Below are 21316 nucleotides of genomic sequence, written 5' to 3'. Positions count from 1 at the left end.
ATCACAATATAGTGAATGGGCATCATAATATAGTGAATGGGCATCACAATATAGTGAATGGGCATAATAATATGGTATATGAACATCATAATATAGTGAATGGGCATCATAATAGGGTAAATGGACATCATAATATGATGAATGGGCATCATGTTATATTTAATGGACATCATAACATGCCAATGAGCATCACGATAATCTAGTTTGCTACTTAAGACAGTCATGGCTTTCCATACTCCAGCTTATGACCTGACCTAGGGAGCCACAGAGAGACAGAACTAGTGGGGCGTTCACTGGCGACTACCTAGATTAGTCGTAAAAAGATTCATAGTCTCTGCGACGGAGAATAGAGGTCGCCGACCTGTGGCGTTAATGATACGGCCTATTCCAAAAGCACTATACTAAACAGAAAAAGAAAATGTCAAATTAGAATATTTTGAACAAACTGCAGATATCAGTACACAGTAAAGCAAAGAAAACTATTATCCAAAATAAATCAGAGCTTGCTGTGGATTGTTATATGAGCAAGAGCATTGACCCCGGCAGATGACCTGCTGTTCTATTTATAGAAGTGAAATTCCCCGGAATGGTATCACAATTTGTCTTGCGCAGTCGAAAATACACGTTTGAAGCGATCCGCCACCGTTAATCTTCTGGCTTACTCGATTTATCGATGTCAGGATGGAGTTGGACGTCATCGTTAACCTAAACGTGGGTGGCAAGGTATATACAACGTCTCGGTCTACTTTGACTAGGTTTCCTGACTCAATGCTGTCGGCCATGTTTAGGGGAGAACTGTCGACGAAAACTGACAGACATGGCAACGTGTTTATCGACAGGGACGGTGAACTGTTCAGATTCGTGTTGAATTTTCTGCGGAATTCTAAACTAGTATTGCCGCAAGATTTTAAAGAATTATCGCTTTTGGCCATTGAGGCAGACTTCTACCAAATTACCGAGTTCTCGGATGCAGTCAATATTGCAATGAGTGCCGAATATTCGCAGCAATGTCCGGTCTACGAGTACGTAGAATTGCAACGTAAGGGAAGCTATTTTCGTGTATTTATGTCCGAGTCTGTCTGGCACGAAACTTCACTACTGTTTCAAGAGCTGACGAAGCGTGACGACGACGCCAACGACTGCACGGAGGGCCAGGCGACCATGCTATCTGAGCACAGAGTTAGACTTTACGATCGAGGTTTTCGAGAGCCCAAAATAGCGTGGATCAACGGGAAGGGTCTGAGAAAAAGTGAATCCCCTCAAATATCAGGGGATTATTCGAACAGTTTGCGCTGGATGAAGAGTGATGATGGATTAAAACTAACGTCGCTTGATTTAAAGCGTGATATCTTGCTGGAGAGTGAAGATACGGTGGTGGTTCGAGAACTGAACAACATGGAAGAACCGGAAAAAATTCTTTTGTATACCGAGCTCAGTCGACTTGGGTTCCAACTAATCACTAGCAGTAATGCTCGGGACAGTGGTATAGACGTGGAAATGCGACTTTTTAAACGCAGTGTTCGTCCTGTTTTGATGATGGATTATACCACAGCGGATATAGCTTTACAGAACGTCCAACAATAATGGATGCACAACGACAAAGAACAAGTTTGTTTCTTAGGTCTATTGGTGGAATATATGCAAACCGAACAGTTATAAATTACTTCACGTAAGGTGCCTGAAACTGTTTTGATGCTTGAAATTGTACGATAAGTTACGGGTAAATTTGAATTAGTAAAATAAATCGATCCGATCCAAGTTTATTTCTACACTCAGAAAAATCTGACCAATTCTCACCATCGGAACAGGAATATCTGATGTCAGTATCAGTTTCATAATACCATTATAGAAGACTACTCGGCTGATCGGAAGATTCCACTCAGCCAGTCTGTCATTGGTATTGCGTGCTTTCTGCGTTCCGTTTAACAGTATATGTACCAGTAGTACTTAAATCCTCTTTGCTAATACACTGGCGTCAACAAACAAATGTTTATACTTATGAGTACTTATAAACAGTTTTTTATATATCAGCCTCATCCAAATCAAACCAAGAGAAATGGATCGACTCTGTCCACACGACCGTTCCACAAAGTCAACATGACGCGCCACTGGCACGCATGAGTTTACTGTACATAACCAAACAAGACGGCGCGTCATTGAAACAACAGAAAATTGTACATCAAAAACAAATTACTAGTTTTCGAATTTGGAATTCGGTAAAATGATTTTCCCATTTTATAAACAAAATAATCTGGGTGTAAAAACGAAGGTAATCAGGGCCCACAATATTTTCGCTTGTGTCTCAAGTCACATCACATCGGGGTCACATACATGGCAATTTTGACTACCGTTTGAGATCGTAAATTTGTAATTTGTATTTTTATATAATTTATAACGTACATAGGTGTATTGACTCCAGTTTACTGTCATTCGGATCCAATGCTTTATAGGTCATCATTTAATTAATTTTATATACAGTCGTAACTCAAACAAATTTGTTATTGTAGTATTTTTGATAACATGTTTGATTTAAATGGTATTGCATTGCATGCTTTTCTGAAGAATTTCAGTTTTGGTATAATAATAATGGGTGTTCCGCTCACAACGAGATCTCGCGATACGGCCTTGTCAACCGGTTGCACACAGTTCAGGCTTAGGTGGTAGTTATAATAGGACGTTATGTATGGTTACGCCACGAAATGGCATAACATATTTCAGTTCTCGGTGTGCAGGCATAACGTACTTTTCTGTGTTTTTCGGAAACTTTCGTGTTTGCGTGCGCGCATTGAGAAACAATTAGGGCTTAATGTGTGAAATGAGGATATTAGTATTGCGCGGCTGTTGCATCATGTGACACGAAATGCTTCCCATGATTGGGGAACCAACGTCTTTCAGACTGAAATATTGATTATACTTGTTATATGCAATTGTTTTATAACTCAAACGGATAATTTTGATATTGAATTTTGATCATTGTTTTTCTATTTTTGTGTAATGGTTTGGTGAAATAAATTCACGCACAAATTAATTAAATTTAAATTGCGTAACTTTATCTAATTCGACGAGTACTGCTATATTATAAGCATTGACAAAAAGGCTAGTTTTAAAAAAATGAATTACTGAGCCATTACATACTGAAAATATTGCAACGATATAGTCGGTTTGTGATATAGCATAATTAGGTAGATATTTGGAGAACCAGTTGAATGATTATGCAATACGATTAGCTACTGCGAACAAGATGGCGGATTTTATGATCTACTTTGTCAAAGTTGTCACGTGACACTGAAAATCGACGTGGAAATGGCAGTGTATTGTATTGTATTCAAATAAAAGTACGACTAACTTGAATATGATTTGAGTTAATGTCGTTTTGTTATACGACGGCAGTTCACATTTACTATACTTGCTGTGTTGTGTTCTATTATGTGCGCTTTCTGCATTGAGTTGTGAATATATAATTTATAAGTAGAGTATGTATTTTTGTATCAGCATGTGTAATAAAGTATGTACAACAGAATAATTAGTGTTGCCCGAGTACATTACGTATGCTTACAATGGCGTATTTCGATTGCGATCACACAGCACTAAAAAGGCTGGCGCAATTGCATATCAAACCTGTGTAGCACGCCCTCTGTAGTTAGGTTCGTTTTTGAATACTAGAAGGTTATTACGAATCGTAATAACCTTATTATTATACATCTTTTCCTTCCAAGGATACATCATGGGAATGCCGAAATGCAAAAAGTTCAGAACAGAATCAGCGAACTTCTTTGTATTGAGTCCGGTCAAATCCTGGTAGCAGCCATGTTTGTTTTTATTATTTTAGGACGCTTACGCGCGTAATTATTCCATATTTGGAATTCGCATTTCCTAATATGGTAGTATGAAAATACCCCGTAAAATACCGCAAAATTCCGGCACGCTGTAACTTATGGCGTTACAGTGACAGATGTATAATAATCATGTAAAACATGTCTTCTTAGCTAGCATGTTATTTTAGCTAATTTACCTAATCTCTAATTTCGCTAATTCACGATGCAGCTAATTTAACAGAAAGCCTATTCTCACAGGGATTCGACACTTTAGCTAAATTATGATTCTGTTAATTCATGCCAAGAGTCAAATCTGCTAAAATTGCATACAGCTATTTCAATATGCAATTATTTCCGAGCCTACTGCTCCGCTGACCAGAGAGGTACATGTATCAGTCGTCGCCATTTTGTTGCTATGGACGTGGACACGAATTCCCGAAAGAGGGCGTTTGTGCCACTGTTTCTGCCACTGCGTGTTCACACGAAATTTTGTTTAGAATTTAGGACTCTGATCAAAGAGTTTACGCCGAAGTAAAATCTGCCATCTTTACACCGGTGTGAACAGATCACACAATAAAAAGAACACTGTCGTTAAATTTACGCCGGTGCTACAACGGCGTGAAGTATGAACCAGGTAATCACAAAACTGATTGCGCATGCAAATCATTTGCATAGTTCGGTTGTCACATACTTTTTTTTCCATTTCTTAGTACATTTTCAGGTGTAACAACTGGGGTAAAATGACAGTGCTAGTGAGATGATTGACCACAAATGTGAAGGCTGCCTATGACAGAAGTACTATTGCGCAAAGCGCGAATACCAATCGGAAAGAGATTGTAAACGACATTTCATTTTTGGCACAGTGAGAACATAGAGTATTTATAGTCCTTTAACGGGAGTTCTCTTTTATTTTCGGGAGCAAACATCCGGGTATTATCACTGCCTGGCAACCACAAGCGGGGAAAACAACGGTCAAAAACAAAATACCTTGGGTTAGTTGTTGAGACTCTCCTGATTACCCTTACATGTGCAATATATACTAGTATATTCGTAGAAATGTAACTCTGCATGGGAGATCGTGGGGGCACACTCGTTTATAGTCGGTTATACGACTCTCATGTCATGTATGCTAATGTAGGCTTTCTCTGTTCAATATGTATCAATTGACGTCAAGTTTGTTTGTATAACTATTACTAGAGGTACAAAAAACAAAAAAGTGTGCTCATAACATCTGAAAATACAGTGGACCCCCAGTCCCAAAAAGCTTTGATTTATGTTATTGTTAGTGTCTCGAGGTTTTTGCTCTCCTCCCTTATATGGTTATATAGACAACATTAATTGTGCAAGTTTCTTCATATTCAGAATCATCCCTCCCGATGTCATGAACAACAATGTTATCAATCTCTGTACAATCATAGACAGTATAGTAGTATACTATATATGGTACTATCTGTATATCTGTCGATGACCTATAACTATTGAATGTACTCCACTATTTGTTTTCTGCATCTCGTCTGTCAGCTTGTCTTAGAAAATCACATGTGATAGCTCTAACTGTATCTTGCTTCTTATCCTTCTTGGACAATCTGTGATGTTTTAAATATTTATCAAGTTCAGATATCGTCACATCTTTTAGTCCACCATTTACAATGTCCAACGATTCAGAATTTCGAAAGTGTTAAAAACATGAATGTTTTCGTGCAATAAAAATGTACAATAATCTGTAAATATTGTGTCATTTTTTTCTGCACATAACAAAATGTCCTTGTCCCTCCCCCGCGCTATGAAAAAAAAAAGCAAGCCCCGCCCCTATTCCATTTCAAAATAGCTTTTTTTTCCCAGCCAAAGAAAATGACCAGTCCCTTGGTCGAAACTGATTAGCGGCCCTGCTGACTGAGCGTTAATCAACGGGACGTTCCAAGCGCTCGAAAAAGAACACTTACTTTAGCGCCGACGAACGCTAAATTTGGCGCGAAAGTAAAATAGATTCTTATAGTTCTAGAAGTAACTGTCTGCATTTCATTCGATCCTAAAATTCACTGATATACGGACGACTTTACAGAGCTCCCCGAAAATGACTACCGAACAACGCATTTCAAACGATCTGATCAACCTCAATGTCGGAGGAAAAATATACACCACATCTCGCTCAACATTGACTCGATATCCAGACTCGATGCTTGGCGCAATGTTTGGCGGAGATTTCCCAACTAGGTCCGACAGTAACGGCAATATTGTCATTGACCGAGACGGGGAGCTGTTCCGGTACGTTCTCAATTTTCTGAGGAATGGGAATCTGCGTTTGCCTGATTCCTTCCGCGAAGTGGAACTGTTGGAGGACGAAGCAGATTTTTATCAAATCAAACATTTCATACATGCTCTACGTGATTGGAAACTCAAGAAAGGGGGACAGAAGCAGGACATATCCGAGTATGTGGAAGTGGAAGATAGTCACGGCGTCGTGAGAGTCACTGCACCGGCCAAATTATGGAGATCTGTGCCTATGTTACGAAATGAAGTGAACAAGACCCAGAAGTATCGAATGCGTGTCTGGGACTACCACACCGCCCTCTATCACTGTTCGTCAACAGGGAACCTGCCCGATGTCAACGATCTTGGAAGATTGAAACTATTCAAGCAGCTCAGTTTCGAAGGTTACGATTTGCTTTCTATGACATCAAGCAGGACTGACGCCGTGCCCGGAACAGATCAAGTACACAGATGGATGTTTCGTCGCAATGTCGAGCATCGCAATATTGAAGTAATAGCGATCGACGAATCCGCCTTGGTGTTGGGCCAACAACCAAACTAAGGAACAAAAAAAAAATGACCCGTTACCGTGACGACTGCCTGGACTGAAAATAAGGGCGTTCAATTCGAATATTATGTAAGAAAGAAAGGTACAATATAGTTCATCTTCTAGGTGTGTTTGGGAGAGGGGTACCCTGTCGCAACGATATTGTAATGATTGTGGTGCCACTAATCCACGATTTATTAATATTACATCCAAGTAGCTTAGGATTATAGAAAGGGGTGAAGTATGGTAACCTGTACCATACCTTACCTCTTTTCCTTAACCTGAGCTACCGTGACGCAAACATTAAACAACAATCTAGTTTCTATGACATTATTTTTACTACCTTGAATTCAATTCAATTAATCTCAATAAAACGCAACTCTATATAGGATTGCATTTTAATTTAGTTTAATTAATTTGTATTCCTATATGGAATCGCCAATCATGGTTTGGTGGTGGTCCGTTTTAATTGCCCATCCGAAAAAAGTACTGAGGGTAGTACCATTTACAAGCAAGACAAAATTATACAATAGAAGGGTGGTGCACCATTCCTACATGGAATCCTAGTGCCTATCGTGGGAGAGATGTTATATTTACTGCCACATGTTGTATATTGACAATTTTGCACCCTCTTGCTGCTCGGAACATGCTCTAAAACTGATACCCCCAAGGTAATAATGGATGAGTCCATAAGACTATTGCTATCTCCCAGCCAATTTTTGCTGTATTCATTTACATATTATGCTAAACATCACTTTTTCATTTACATTTAACATTTTGATGACTGATTTTCAATGTGTCAATCCACCATCTCCTTCAAACGTTATGGAACATCCGGATCGAAGCCGAGGGTGGTCATTTTATCAAATTTACAACTCTAAAATATATACTTTTTATTTTTATATTTTATTTATTTTACGATTTTTTTTTTATTTTTGTATTTGTTATGTTTATTGTTTTTAAAGTCACTTGTTTTCATTTTGGCGGCTTCATTTGACAATGGCAGGCATTCGTGTCTTGATTGTATAAGGGTATCTCCCAAAATTTTGCAAAATTGAAGGAAAAAAAACTCCACCCTAAATAAGAAGAAACGGTCACGACTCTGTTTTAACATATCAGGACCAGAGACAATTTTTTAAGGCTAAATTTCTGAAATTTACCATGTGAACGACCATGCCGAGGTAACCAGCCTCGATTTCAACCTCTAATCTCTCTGAATTGTCAATTTCGTTTGCCTTTGCGCATTATTGTGGTATTGCTTGCAATGCATGAAGATATGATGACAATTTAAAATCCATTGTTTCTAGGAAATCGACTTGTGAACATTCTTTTCGAGAACAGACATCCAATTCACATATATGTCAACTATCAAATTATTATGAACAGTTAAAGTTCAGGATTTTCTCCATAAATTATGATTTCGTCAAATGACATCCCTACAGAACTCCATGTATTGGTTTTGTATTTTTTTTAATGATAAATCAATCAATCAAGCATATGTAATTATTATTATATTGTATTATGTGACTGAAATAAAGTGTTGAACAATTATCATCGCCTGATATTTCACCATAAATGATAACATCAGGAAAATGGCGTGGAGGGGATGTTCTTGTTTTATTTTTTTTAAGAAGTTTCAGATTAGAGTCAGGTGAGATCTTTGGTGTCTAAGCACCGACTGAACGCATGCTCTAGACTGGCCTAGCATTTGCAATTAAATAATTCATTTTTTAAAATCTTGGTCCAGTCTGATGCGAGATTATCTGAATAGGAAATCGCATATTTTTTATTGTCACTTATTGGATTAGTTATGATTACTAAATTATATTGAGCGAAATTAGACTAGATAATAATAAAGGGTGTTATTTAAAGATTTAAACAATAATGAACGCCCTGCGGAGCATTGAGTTGCGAAAAAAAAAAAAAAAAAACGAGTTGCAAAGATGACCACGCCCATATTTCAGAAACGACGCCCACTTCTGCGAAACCACGCCCAAATTGTAAGTTGATGTCCAATTAACAATTAACAGAGCTTCTAGTTACGGGCAACAAAGATTTTTTTGTTTTGTTAAATGTTCATATTTAGTAACCTGAATGTTAATGATCAGTTAACCGAACTTTGAACTACGGGAAATATACAACATTAAACAAAATAACCTGCCTAAAGTTGTGTTAACTGAACATCGAGTTACAATTCTGACGAGTTCTGTGGGCGTGGTTTCTAAAATTTGGACGTGGTCTGTGACCCGGACCGTGACATTTACAGAGTCGTCGGTCTTTAGTTGATGTAGTTTCCCAAATAATGCAGAACTACTAACTACAAAAAAACAGAACAAATCCATCTCTCTGCGCTCTGTAGACATACATGTACATCCACTTTGTTTATCGCATTTGCTTGGACAAATCACCTACTGTTAACTTTAGTTTATCACATGATCGGGCAACCTAGTCGGGAGGCCACCGGCCCCGGGGACTGTGGCGGAGTCTAGAAGCACGCGCACTAGATGGCCATGGAGCACCGCAACTGAACGCGCTTTAGCGAACAGAGCAGACAACAATGTACTATTGTCTGATTTCGATATTGAAATTCATTGTCCTTGGCAATGAACCATTTTATTTGATGTTGACTAGTTACCTCAGAATTTTTTATCTTTATCGTTGTATTCATATTTATGGTACGGGGCCTAGTTGATGGCATTTTTATTCAACCAATCAAATCTGGAGTTATTAGCTGACCATGAAGAGATATTATTTACATCACACCTAGACATAGTTGACAGCACTTTAATTAAATCATAACCGCCAATGGTGATATATTACTGGCATTTTGTCAACCAATCAAGGTGATAGAGAACTAGCATACACAATAACAAGTAAACTTCAAAAAGCACACATGAATGTAGACTGGAAATTTATTGATTTTTTTTTTTCAGGTCTCACTTTTCACATGTTTCGTCAATTTTGATTATCTACATAATTACATTGTTTACTTGTTTTTTCTTGTAAGATCCAATATTCTACTAAAACCATCACCAAGTGATACACACAAAAGAGTCATCATTTTTAAAGACAAATTAAGAAAACATAATTTGACAGAAACAAATTTACAATTGTCACATTGGTAACTTTATTATGTACATTTGTTTTTCATCTTGGGTTAAATGTATTACAAGCTGCAGTGTGGGGTAAGATCATATTGCTATTGCTCATTCCTGCCACTGAGGGCGTAACACATAAATTTGGTGTTGATAAATAGACTACCGGTACAACTCTTTTAGAGTCTGGATATTACAATAACTATAATAGATTCCAGTGGCAGGGTAATATAAACACTACAACTATTTAGTCCGAAAACATCCAACCTAGCTACACTGAATATTTTCTAGTCAACAAATTTTGTACTTTAGAATATACCTCTCACGACAAATTGCAATTGATACATGATCATGCAGGAGATTTGTCATTAAAACTGCACTCAGACCAAAAATAAAGCTTTACTGAGATCTCAGGATATTATATGACATACTTGGTTAGTCAGAGCCATCCTTAGGACACCAGTAATAATTTAGTAATGTTCCAGAAGTGCAACTTCAATACCAAATTAGCTCACAAGCAAGCCCTATCTTAATATAGGAAATGTATCAAAAAGCAGCATCCTTTTTAACAAGAGTTGATTGTCTGTATTACAATTCTTAAATTCATCAGCAAAATGACACCTTGTGATAAATTACACATATACATCATTAATTATAGAAAGACGGACATAAATAAGATACAAATTGACAAAAGAACTGTCCAGAGTTACGACTGTATGACAAAAGGCTAGGTATTTCACTGTGAGCAAAGTGGACTGGTTCCCCATTTTTAAAGGTTGACTGTGCAATAGTATCATCTTGCCAGAATTGTTAAAACCAACAAAAATACGTTTGTACACAAAGATGCAATCACATTTCATTTTAAAAAGTTCTTTGAAGTATATAACCAATACATCATTCTTTAGACCACAGCATTTATAACCAGTTTAAATATGACATTAACACAGTGCCTGCTAAAAGCCTCCATAGACATACCTAAATCAATGGGAAGGTCCACCAGGCAATGCGATAAAAATGGTTTGTTACATAACCTTTTTGTACACAAATACACTATATACAGATTGCTTTATAATCTTGCGGTACTGATCTACAGATATGACATGATACAGCTTTCACAAAATCTGTAGCAAAGCATTGCACAGTTCGCATCATATTCCAATCATGCCTGCCTGGCAGATCTCACTTCACAGTATGGGATGCAAATACAACAAGTAGAGTGATAAAATCATGGATTCACCCCCACCCCACTCACTAAATGACAGATTGTGCAAAAGCTGTTCTGCAGGTGGCACTGAGAAAACAAAAATACACCATCATCCCACTGTATTCACACCAAAGAACCAGTCCATGAGAGATGAGCTTCTTGTTATCAACACTTTGGGGGCATGTGCATACATTTTGAAGTCTCATAACTATTTTTACAAAGCAGAAACCCCCTTTTTACGAAAACTATGTAATACTTTGAACGTGCCTCATATTGCACAAGTGCATGTGTTGCCATAGAAACTAATTGGACATAAATCACATATATATTCACAAAATACTTGATCATGTACAGGAGTAATAAAAAGATTGCTTACAGAGATTTCAAATTTCAAAACAAAAATCCATTTTCAGTACAAAGATGATTGAATCAAATTTACTACAATCGCACCATGTAAATTTACATAAAATTGCTTGCATAAATCATGAACTCTTTCATCTAGTAAGGGTTACATTGGAAAGATTTATTTATAGCGGGTTTATCTACTGGAAATTAAATTCACAAGACAAAAAAAAAATCCACTGCTGGCTAATATGTGTGTGTAGTGCTAAATAAAAAACTATAGTCAGGTCAAATTAATGGCTATACTGAATCAAAAGAAAGTTAAACTCTGAGAAAAACAACTTCGCTTCAAAGCCATAACCCAAAGACTGCAATGAGCACAGTTTACAGAGTGTATAATTTGATACAAAGTATTCCTCTAGTTATTTCAAACATGTTCAATATGTAAATGGAGTTTCCAAATGCGACAAAGCTTTTGTTTGGTAACTGATTCCTTTCATTTCTAACAAGAATGATATTTTATGAGTCTCCCAAAAGAATAATCATCAGTGAAAAACATTAATAGTTTGAATTAATGTGGGCACAAGCAGTTTATTGGTATAATTCTGAGCAGAATATTCACGAAAGCTCATCCTACAATGCTGTGATATTACATGGGAAGGGTACAGAAGAAATAGTTCTCTCAGAGTAAAACTTTGTGTGCCAGCTACTCGTTTAGTAGATTATTGCGTCCAGTTGACACACTTAGGTTAATCATCAGGAAGAAAACATTGCTGGAAGCTAGCGTAGCAGCTGGCGAAACTTCTGGTCAAACATGATTACTCGTCTGTTGAAGTAGTACCTCGTACTCCAGCAGTTTGTCGTTGCTGAAGTGAAGAATGAAAATTAATTCAAATGATCATTTGACAAAAATAAAATATAACTTAAGTTCTTGACAGGCTGATTCCATGGTTACAAATGAGGCATGTACGAGGTAGATATGCAAGAGGAACGTGAAAGCAGTTGAATTTAATTATGTGAACTGAATATTTAATTTTCACTTGGATTTTATTTAAAAAAAAGTCACAATGAGACTGAGAAGCATAATGGAACTGAAATACTAACCTTGTCCAGATCATCCTTTGTTTTTTCTTCAATTGCTCGGATATCATCCATAGTCAATCCATGCCAATTGTCAATCCAACAAAATAGCTGACGATGGAAGTTGGTGAAGATTCTCTGCTCAGTCTGTGGAATAAGCAATTTAAGACAATGACAACAAATTGAATAAGTTACTGAAGAACATATATGAGACAATTTACGTACCATCCCATGATAACACAGTCAAGATATGCTGATCTGGGACAGCAAGATGGTGAAAAATTGATTCCCTGCGAGAGCCGACAGCCACAATGCTTATCAGCAGACGAGTCGAGACGTGCACGCCTGGGACAGCAGACGAGTCGAGACGTGCACGCCGGCGACAGCAGACGAGTCGAGACGTGCACGCCGGCGACAGCAGACGAGTCGAGACGTGCACGCCGGCGACAGCAGACGAGTCGAGACGTGCACGCCGGCGACAGCAGACGAGTCGAGACGTGCACGCCGGCGACAGCAGACGAGTCGAGACGTGCACGCCGGCGACAGCAGACGAGTCGAGACGTGCACGCCGGCGACAGCAGACGAGTCGAGACGTGCACGCCCGGGACTGCAGACAGCAAAGACGAGCACGGCCGGGACTGCAGACGAGCACGGCCGGAACTGCAGACGAGCACAGCCGGGACTGCAGACGAGCACAGCCGGGACTGCAGACGAGCACAGCCGGGACTGCAGACGAGCACAGCCGGGACTGCAGACTAGCACAGCCGGGACTGCAGACGAGCACAGCCGGGACTGCAGACGAGCACAGCCGGGACTGCAGACGAGCACAGCCGGGACTGCAGACGAGCACAGCCGGGACTGCAGACGAGCACAGCCGGGACTGCAGACGAGCACAGCCGGGACTGCAGACGAGCACAGCCGGGACTGCAGACGAGCACAGCCGGGACTGCAGACGAGCACAGCCGGGACTGCAGACGAGCACAGCCGGGACTGCAGACGAGCACAGCCGGGATTGCAGACGAGCACAGCCGGGACTACAGACGAGCACAGCCGGGACTACAGACGAGCACAGCCGGGACTACAGACGAGCACAGCCGGGACTGCAGACGAGCACAGCCGGGACTGCAGACGAGCACAGCCGGGACTGCAGACGAGCACAGCCGGGACTGCAGACAGCCACGTCTGGCACGGCAGACAGCCACTTCTGGCAGGCAGCCACATCTGGCAGACAGCCACGTCTGGCAGACAGCTGAGACGAGTATGTATGAAATAGCTAAGACAATAATATCTTGGGTAGTAGACAAATAAGAAAAGTATGAGAAAGTAATCAAAATTACAGGACCATATAAATAAACATGAAACACAAGATTTAAACTCTTATGTTATGCCTCGGATAGTAGAAAGCCCCGACATTATTGTCTGCACTAGCAGATGGGATAAAGAACAGTATAATATGATGATACCTTGAAAAAGTGGAGTTTGTTGTGAATTTTAAATGTGAATAAATCACAATACCAAGGAATTAGTTGTTAGTTATTTTTAAAAAATCCCCCAAAGTTAAAAAAAATTATTAAAAATAACAAAAAATATTACTACATTTTTATTGTGATTGTGCCCATTCCAAAAAGGAAAAAAACTTGAAATCTCACTACAATTATATTCAATCACAGGTAGCACTTCACACGCTTAGTATCGGTTCAATATTATCAGGAAAGCCTCTAAGTATACCACATCCATTAAGGCAAATTTAAAATGGTCACCAAGCAAATCACTCGAGTAATGCAGGTTAGAAGGCATGCAGCAGTGTTTGTGATATTATTTGGCAATAAAATACCCCAGACCATTCGTCCCGGTGTCATCGCTATCGCCACACGAGACTCCAGCTTGTCTCCTATACAATTTTCCTTCCGCCCACTTAATTTTAATATTCATATGACCTTTGCACTGACATCGATAGCCAATCGCATTCGACCGCGGACGTCACTCTAAATAAACAACTGAATAAATTAATATACCATATTTGGAAGATAGCGGGTAAATTCAACGTTGTTGGTGTGTTCCTTCGGGTTCCGAAGTCGCACGAAACGAGTTCATGTTCCGTTATCTTTCGCAAGTAAAACAGGTCGATATGTATTAAACATGGCATTTGTTTTCTTATTTTAACCCCCTTATTACGCAAGCTTCCGTCGAAGTGGGGTTTTTTTCGACGATTTGTGGCATGTTGCAAAACGAACGAAACATTGCGGCATTCTTAGTGGTGGATAAGGGATCGACTATGTCGTCACATTTATGTCTCGTTTGAAAGAGAATAAACAACCGCTCAGAAAAATATGTTGCTAATATTTAAGTGCGGTGCCTTGAAATCGCCTGCCGGCGACACCAGACGAGTCGAGACGTGCACGCCGGCGACACCAGACGAGTCGAGACGTGCACGCCGGAGACACCAGACGAGTCGACACGTGCACGCCGGCGACACCAGACGAGTCGAGACGTGCACGCCGGCGACACCAGACGAGTCGAGACGTGCACGCCGGCGACACCAGACGAGTCGAGACGTGCACGCCGGCGACACCAGACGAGTCGAGACGTGCACGCCGGCGACACCAGACGAGTCGAGACGTGCACGCCGGCGACACCAGACGAGTCGAGACGTGCACGCCGGCGACACCAGACGAGTCGAGACGTGCACGCCGGCGACACCAGACGAGTCGAGACGTGCACGCCGGCGACACCAGACGAGTCGAGACGTGCACGCCGGCGACACCAGACGAGTCGAGACGTGCACGCCGGCGACACCAGACGAGTCGAGACGTGCACGCCGGCGACACCAGACGAGTCGAGACGTGCACGCCGGCGACAGCAGACGAGTCGACACGTGCACGCCGGCAACACCAGACGAGTCGAGACGTGCACGCCGGCGACACCAGACGAGTCGAGACGTGCACGCCGGCGACACCAGACGAGTCGAGACGTGCACGCCGGCGACACCAGACGAGTCGAGACGTGCACGCCGGCGACACCAGACGAGTCGAGACGTGCACGCCGGCGACACCAGACGAGTCGAGACGTGCACGCCGGCGACACCAAACGAGTCGAGACGTGCACGCCGGCGACACCAGACGAGTCGAGACGTGCACGCCGGCGACACCAGACGAGTCGAGACGTGCATGCCGGCGACACCAGACGAGTCGCGACGTGCACGCCGGCGACACCAGACGAGTCGAGACGTGCATATTGTATGACACACTTGGTTAGTCAGAGCCATCCTTGGGACACCAGTAATAATTTAGTAATGTTCCAGAAGTGCAACTTCAATACCAAATTAGCTCACAAGCAAGCCCTATCTTAATGTAGGAAATGTATCGAAAAGCAGCATCCTTTTTAACAAGAGTTGATTGTCTGTATTACAATTCTTAAATTCAGCAAAATGACACCTTGTGATAAATTACACATATACATCATTAATTATAGAAAGACGGACATAAATAAGATACAAATTGACAAAAGAACTGTCTCGTGTGGCGATAGCGATAACACTGGGACAAATGGTCAGGGGTAGCAATAAAAAAAATTACATTTTTTGCGACACCAGACGAGTCGAGACGTGCACGCCGGCGACACCAGACGAGTCGAGACATGCACGCCGGCGACACCAGACGAGTCGAGACGTGCACGCCGGCGACACCAGACGAGTCGAGACGTGCACGCCGGCGACACCAGACGAGTCGAGACGTGCACGCCGGCGACACCAGACGAGTCGAGACGTGCACGCCGGCGACACCAGACGAGTCGAGACGTGCACGCCGGCGACACCAGACGAGTCGAGACGTGCACGCCGGCGACACCAGACGAGTCGAGTCGTGCACGCCGGCGACACCAGACGAGTCGAGACGTGCACGCCGGCGACACCAGACGAGTCGAGACGTGCACGCCGGCGACACCAGACGAGTCGCGACGTGCACGCCGGCAACACCAGACGAGTCGAGACGTGCACGCCGGCGACACCAGACGAGTCGAGACGTGCACGCCGGCGACACCAGACGAGTCGAGACGTGCACGCCGGCGACACCAGACGAGTCGAGACGTGCACGCCGGCGACACCAGACGAGTCGAGACGTGCACGCCGGCGACACCAGACGAGTCGAGACGTGCACGCCGGCGACACCAGACGAGTCGAGACGTGCACGCCGGCGACACCAGACGAGTCGAGACGTGCACGACTGCGACACCAGACGAGTCGAGACGTGCACGCCGGCGACACCAGACGAGTCGAGACGTGCACGCCGGCGACACCAGACGAGTCGAGACGTGCACGCCGGCGACACCAGACGAGTCGAGACGTGCACGCCGGCGACACCAGACGAGTCGAGACGTGCACGCCGGCGACACCAGACGAGTCGAGACGTGCACGCCGGCGGCACCAGACGAGTCGAGACGTGCACGCCGGCGACACCAGACGAGTTGAGACGTGCACGCCGGCGACACCAGACGAGTCGAGACGTGCATGCCGGCGACACCAGACGAGTCGCGACGTGCACGCCGGCGACACCAGACGAGTCGAGACGTGCATATTGTATGACACACTTGGTTAGTCAGAGCCATCCTTGGGACACCAGTAATAATTTAGTAATGTTCCAGAAGTGCAACTTCAATACCAAATTAGCTCACAAGCAAGCCCTATCTTAATGTAGGAAATGTATCAAAAAGCAGCATCCTTTTTAACAAGAGTTGATTGTCTGTATTACAATTCTTAAATTCAGCAAAATGACACCTTGTGATAAATTACACATATACATCATTAATTATAGAAAGACGGACATAAATAAGATACAAATTGACAAAAGAACTGTCTCGTGTGGCGATAGCGATAACACTGGGACAAATGGTCTGGGGTAGCAATAAAAAAAATTACATTTTTTGCGACACCAGACGAGTCGAGACGTGCACGCCGGCGACACCAGACGAGTCGAGACGTGCACGCCGGCGACACCAGACGAGTCGAGACGTGCACGCCGGCGACACCAGATGAGTCGAGACGTGCACGCCGGCGACACCAGACGAGTCGAGACGTGCACGCCGGCGACACCAGACGAGTCGAGTCGTGCACGCCGGCGACACCAGACGAGTCGAGACGTGCACGCCGGCGACACCAGACGAGTCGAGACGTGCACGCCGGCGACACCAGACGAGTCGAGACGTGCACGCCGGCGACACCAGACGAGTCGAGACGTGCACGCCGGCGACACCAGACGAGTCGAGACGTGCACGCCGGCGACACCAGACGAGTCGAGACGTGCACGACGGCGACACCAGACGAGTCGAGACGTGCACGCCGGCGACACCAGACGAGTCGAGACGTGCACGCCGGCGACACCAGACGAGTCGAGACGTGCACGCCGGCGACACCAGACGAGTCGAGACGTGCACGCCGGCGACACCAGACGAGTCGAGACGTGCACGCCGGCGACACCAGACGAGTCGAGACGTGCACGCCGGCGACACCAGACGAGTCGAGACGTGCACGCCGGCGACAACAGACGAGTCGAGACGTGCACGCCGGCGACACCAGACGAGTCGAGACGTGCACGCCGGCGACACCAGACGAGTCGAGACGTGCACGCCGGCGACACCAGACGAGTCGAGACGTGCACGCCGGCGACACCAGACGAGTCGAGACGTGCACGACGGCGACACCAGACGAGTCGAGACGTGCACGCCGGCGACACCAGACGAGTCGAGACGTGCACGCCGGCGACACCAGACGAGTCGAGACGTGCACGCCGGCGACACCAGACGAGTCGAGACGTGCACGCCGGCGACACCAGACGAGTCGAGACGTGCACGCCGGCGGCACCAGACGAGTCGAGACGTGCACGCCGGCGACACCAGACGAGTTGAGACGTGCACGCCGGCGACACCAGACGAGTCGAGACGTGCATGCCGGCGACACCAGACGAGTCGCGACGTGCACGCCGGCGACACCAGACGAGTCGAGACGTGCATATTGTATGACACACTTGGTTAGTCAGAGCCATCCTTGGGACACCAGTAATAATTTAGTAATGTTCCAGAAGTGCAACTTCAATACCAAATTAGCTCACAAGCAAGCCCTATCTTAATGTAGGAAATGTATCAAAAAGCAGCATCCTTTTTAACAAGAGTTGATTGTCTGTATTACAATTCTTAAATTCAGCAAAATGACACCTTGTGATAAATTACACATATACATCATTAATTATAGAAAGACGGACATAAATAAGATACAAATTGACAAAAGAACTGTCTCGTGTGGCGATAGCGATAACACTGGGACAAATGGTCTGGGGTAGCAATAAAAAAAATTACATTTTTTGCGACACCAGACGAGTCGAGACGTGCACGCCGGCGACACCAGACGAGTCGAGACGTGCACGCCGGCGACACCAGACGAGTCGAGACGTGCACGCCGGCGACACCAGACGAGTCGAGACGTGCACGCCGGCGACACCAGACGAGTCGAGACGTGCACGCCGGCGACACCAGACGAGTCGAGACGTGCACGCCGGCGACACCAGACGAGTCGAGACGTGCACGCCGGCGACACCAGACGAGTCGAGACGTGCACGCCGGCGACACCAGACGAGTCGAGACGTGCACGCCGGCGACACCAGACGAGTCGAGACGTGCACGCCGGCGACACCAGACGAGTCGAGACGTGCACGCCGGCGACACCAGACGAGTCGAGACGTGCACGCCGGCGACAGCAGGCGAGTCGAGACGTGCACGCCGGCGACAGCAGACGAGTCAAGACGTGCACGCCGGCGACAGCAGACGAGTCAAGACGTGCACGCCGGCGACAGCAGACGAGTCAAGACGTGCACGCCGGCGACAGCAGACGAGTCGAGACGTGCACGCCGGCGACAGCAGACGAGTCGAGACGTGCACACCGGCGACAGCAGACGAGTCGAGACGTGCACGGCCGGGACTGCAGACAGCCAAGACGAGCACGCCCGGGACTGCAGACAGCCAAGACGAGCACGCCCGGGACTGCAGACAGCCAAGACGAGCACGCCCGGGACTGCAGACAGCCAAGACGAGCATGCCCGGGACTGCAGACAGCCAAGACGAGCACGCCCGGGACTGCAGACAGCCAAGACGAGCACGCCCGGGACTGCAGACAGCCAAGACGAGCACGCCCGGGACTGCAGACAGCCAAGACGAGCACGCCCGGGACTGCAGACAGCCAAGACGAGCACGCCCGGGACTGCAGACAGCCAAGACGCGCACGCCCGGGACTGCAGACAGCCAAGACGAGCACAGCCGGGACTGCAGACAGCCAAGACGAGCACAGCCGGGACTGCAGACGAGCACAGCCGGGACTGCAGACGAGCACAGCCGGGACTGCAGACGAGCACAGCCGGGACTGCAGACAGCCACGTCTGGCACGGCAGGCAGCCGCTTCTGGCAGACAGCCACTTCTGGCAGACAGCCACTTCTGGCAGACAGCCACGTCTGGCAGACAGCTGAGACGAGTATGTATGAAATAGCTAAGACAATAATATCTTGGGTAGTAGACAAATAAGAAAAGTATGAGAAAGTAATCAAAATTACAGGAACATATAAATAAACATGAAACACAAGATTTAAACTCTTATGTTATGCCTCGGATAGTAGAAAGCCCCAACATTATTGTCTGCACTAGCAGATGGGATAAAGAACAGTATAATATGATGATACCTTGAAAAAGTGGAGTTTGTTGTGAATTTTAAATGTGAATAAATCACAATACCAAGGAATTAGTTGTTAGTTATTTTTAAAATATCCCCCAAAGTTAAAAAAAATTATTAAAAATAACGAAAAATATTACTACATTTTTATTGTGATTGTGCCCATTCCAAAAAGGAAAAAAACTTGAAATCTCACTACAATTATTATATTCAATCACAGGTAGCACTTCACACGCTTAGTATCGGTTCAATATTATCAGGAAAGCCTCTAAGTATACCACATCCATTAAGGCAAATTTAAAATGGTCACCAAGCAAATCACTCGAGTAATGCAGGTTAGAAGGCATGCAGCAGTGTTTGTGATATTATTTGGCAATAAAAAAAATTACATTTTTTGTGCAAAATTGAAAATTATGGCACTTCATGCATATAATAAAACCCTAAAGAAAATTTATAGAAATGTTTTTACAAGATGTATAAATACCAAGTTTTGAAAAAATAAATTGGAAGTAAACCATTGTTGCCATGACTACATAGAAAAGTCATTTCAAATGGAATTTAGAACCAAGAAAACCGACATTGAACGATGCAGAAAGACTTCTGTCTCTGCAAATAATGTTTGATTATTCAGCATCCTTTTTATAGATGCCTGGTGGCCAAAGAGAATACCCTATGTAATTTGGTGCTACCTACATTGTTTATGCATCAGTTCAACTCGCACATACAGTACATGTTTGCTTTGTCATGTGAGGTTTTGACAGACAATGTCACACCATGGCCAATCTGTTTAAAGGGGAACTAAATAGAGCCTATTTTGGTGTTTGTATTTATCAAGTTATGTATATTGATTATAAATTTGAAAAAAAAAATTTAAAAAATGATTATCTTCAGAGTTATGATGATTTAAATATGAGAAACCATAAACCTGCGAAGGACTTTCGTTTGCGCCATCTTGCCATAAAAAAACGCCCTCATGTGGTATAAACAGGTAAGGTAACAAAGCATGATGACGAAATAGTATCTGATTAAATATAAGCAACTTAGGGAGCCATAGCTGGCTGGACTGGTGAATTGACTTCTAGTCTAGGTTGTTTCGACTTTTACGTTAATGTTATTTACAAGCATATCAACATACAAACATTATGGATGTGCGATTGATCGAGACAGGCATTTTGTTTTGTTTTTTGTCTAACTGTCTAATAAATGCTGTTTCCAGTACTGCACTGTGCGGCGTGCAAATTATTCAAAGTATGGATGCTGGAGTATGCAATCTTGAG

The 21316-nt window shown here is 43.9% G+C and overlaps 2 protein-coding genes across 3 annotated transcripts in view; one reads left to right on the top strand and one right to left on the bottom strand.

Moving 5' to 3' along the window:
* The first annotated feature begins 567 nt into the window (after positions 1 to 567).
* On the top strand, positions 568 to 3523 carry LOC144359381 (uncharacterized). The gene has a single exon (XM_078012519.1). The coding sequence runs from the start codon at positions 682 to 684 to the stop codon at positions 1582 to 1584; it is 903 nt and encodes a 300-aa protein (XP_077868645.1). The 5' UTR covers positions 568 to 681; the 3' UTR covers positions 1585 to 3523.
* A 7890-nt stretch (positions 3524 to 11413) lies between these two features.
* Positions 11414 to 21316, bottom strand: part of LOC100375203 (phosphatidylinositol transfer protein alpha isoform-like) — a 44709-nt gene continuing 34806 nt past the window's right edge. For both annotated transcript variants that reach the window (XM_002731289.4, XM_006812174.3), the window contains exons 9-10: positions 12358 to 12480; positions 11414 to 12119 (exon numbers count right to left, since the gene is read on the bottom strand). In XM_002731289.4, coding sequence (XP_002731335.1) covers positions 12072 to 12119; positions 12358 to 12480 — 171 coding nt within the window. In that variant the 3' untranslated portion in view covers positions 11414 to 12071. The remainder of the gene's footprint in view (positions 12120 to 12357; positions 12481 to 21316) is intronic.

The sequence above is a fragment of the Saccoglossus kowalevskii genome, chromosome 16 (assembly GCF_978046115.1).
Source record: "Saccoglossus kowalevskii chromosome 16, keSacKowa6.1, whole genome shotgun sequence".
Lineage (NCBI taxonomy): Eukaryota > Metazoa > Hemichordata > Enteropneusta > Harrimaniidae > Saccoglossus > Saccoglossus kowalevskii.
The sequence above is the reverse complement of the archived record's forward strand: the minus strand, read 5'-3'. Positions and strand labels throughout refer to the sequence as shown.

Excerpts from the sequence above, each read along its gene's own strand:
- LOC144359381 (XM_078012519.1), top strand. The coding sequence starts at position 682 with ATGGAGTTGGACGTCATCGTTAACCTAAACGTGGGTGGCAAGGTATAT.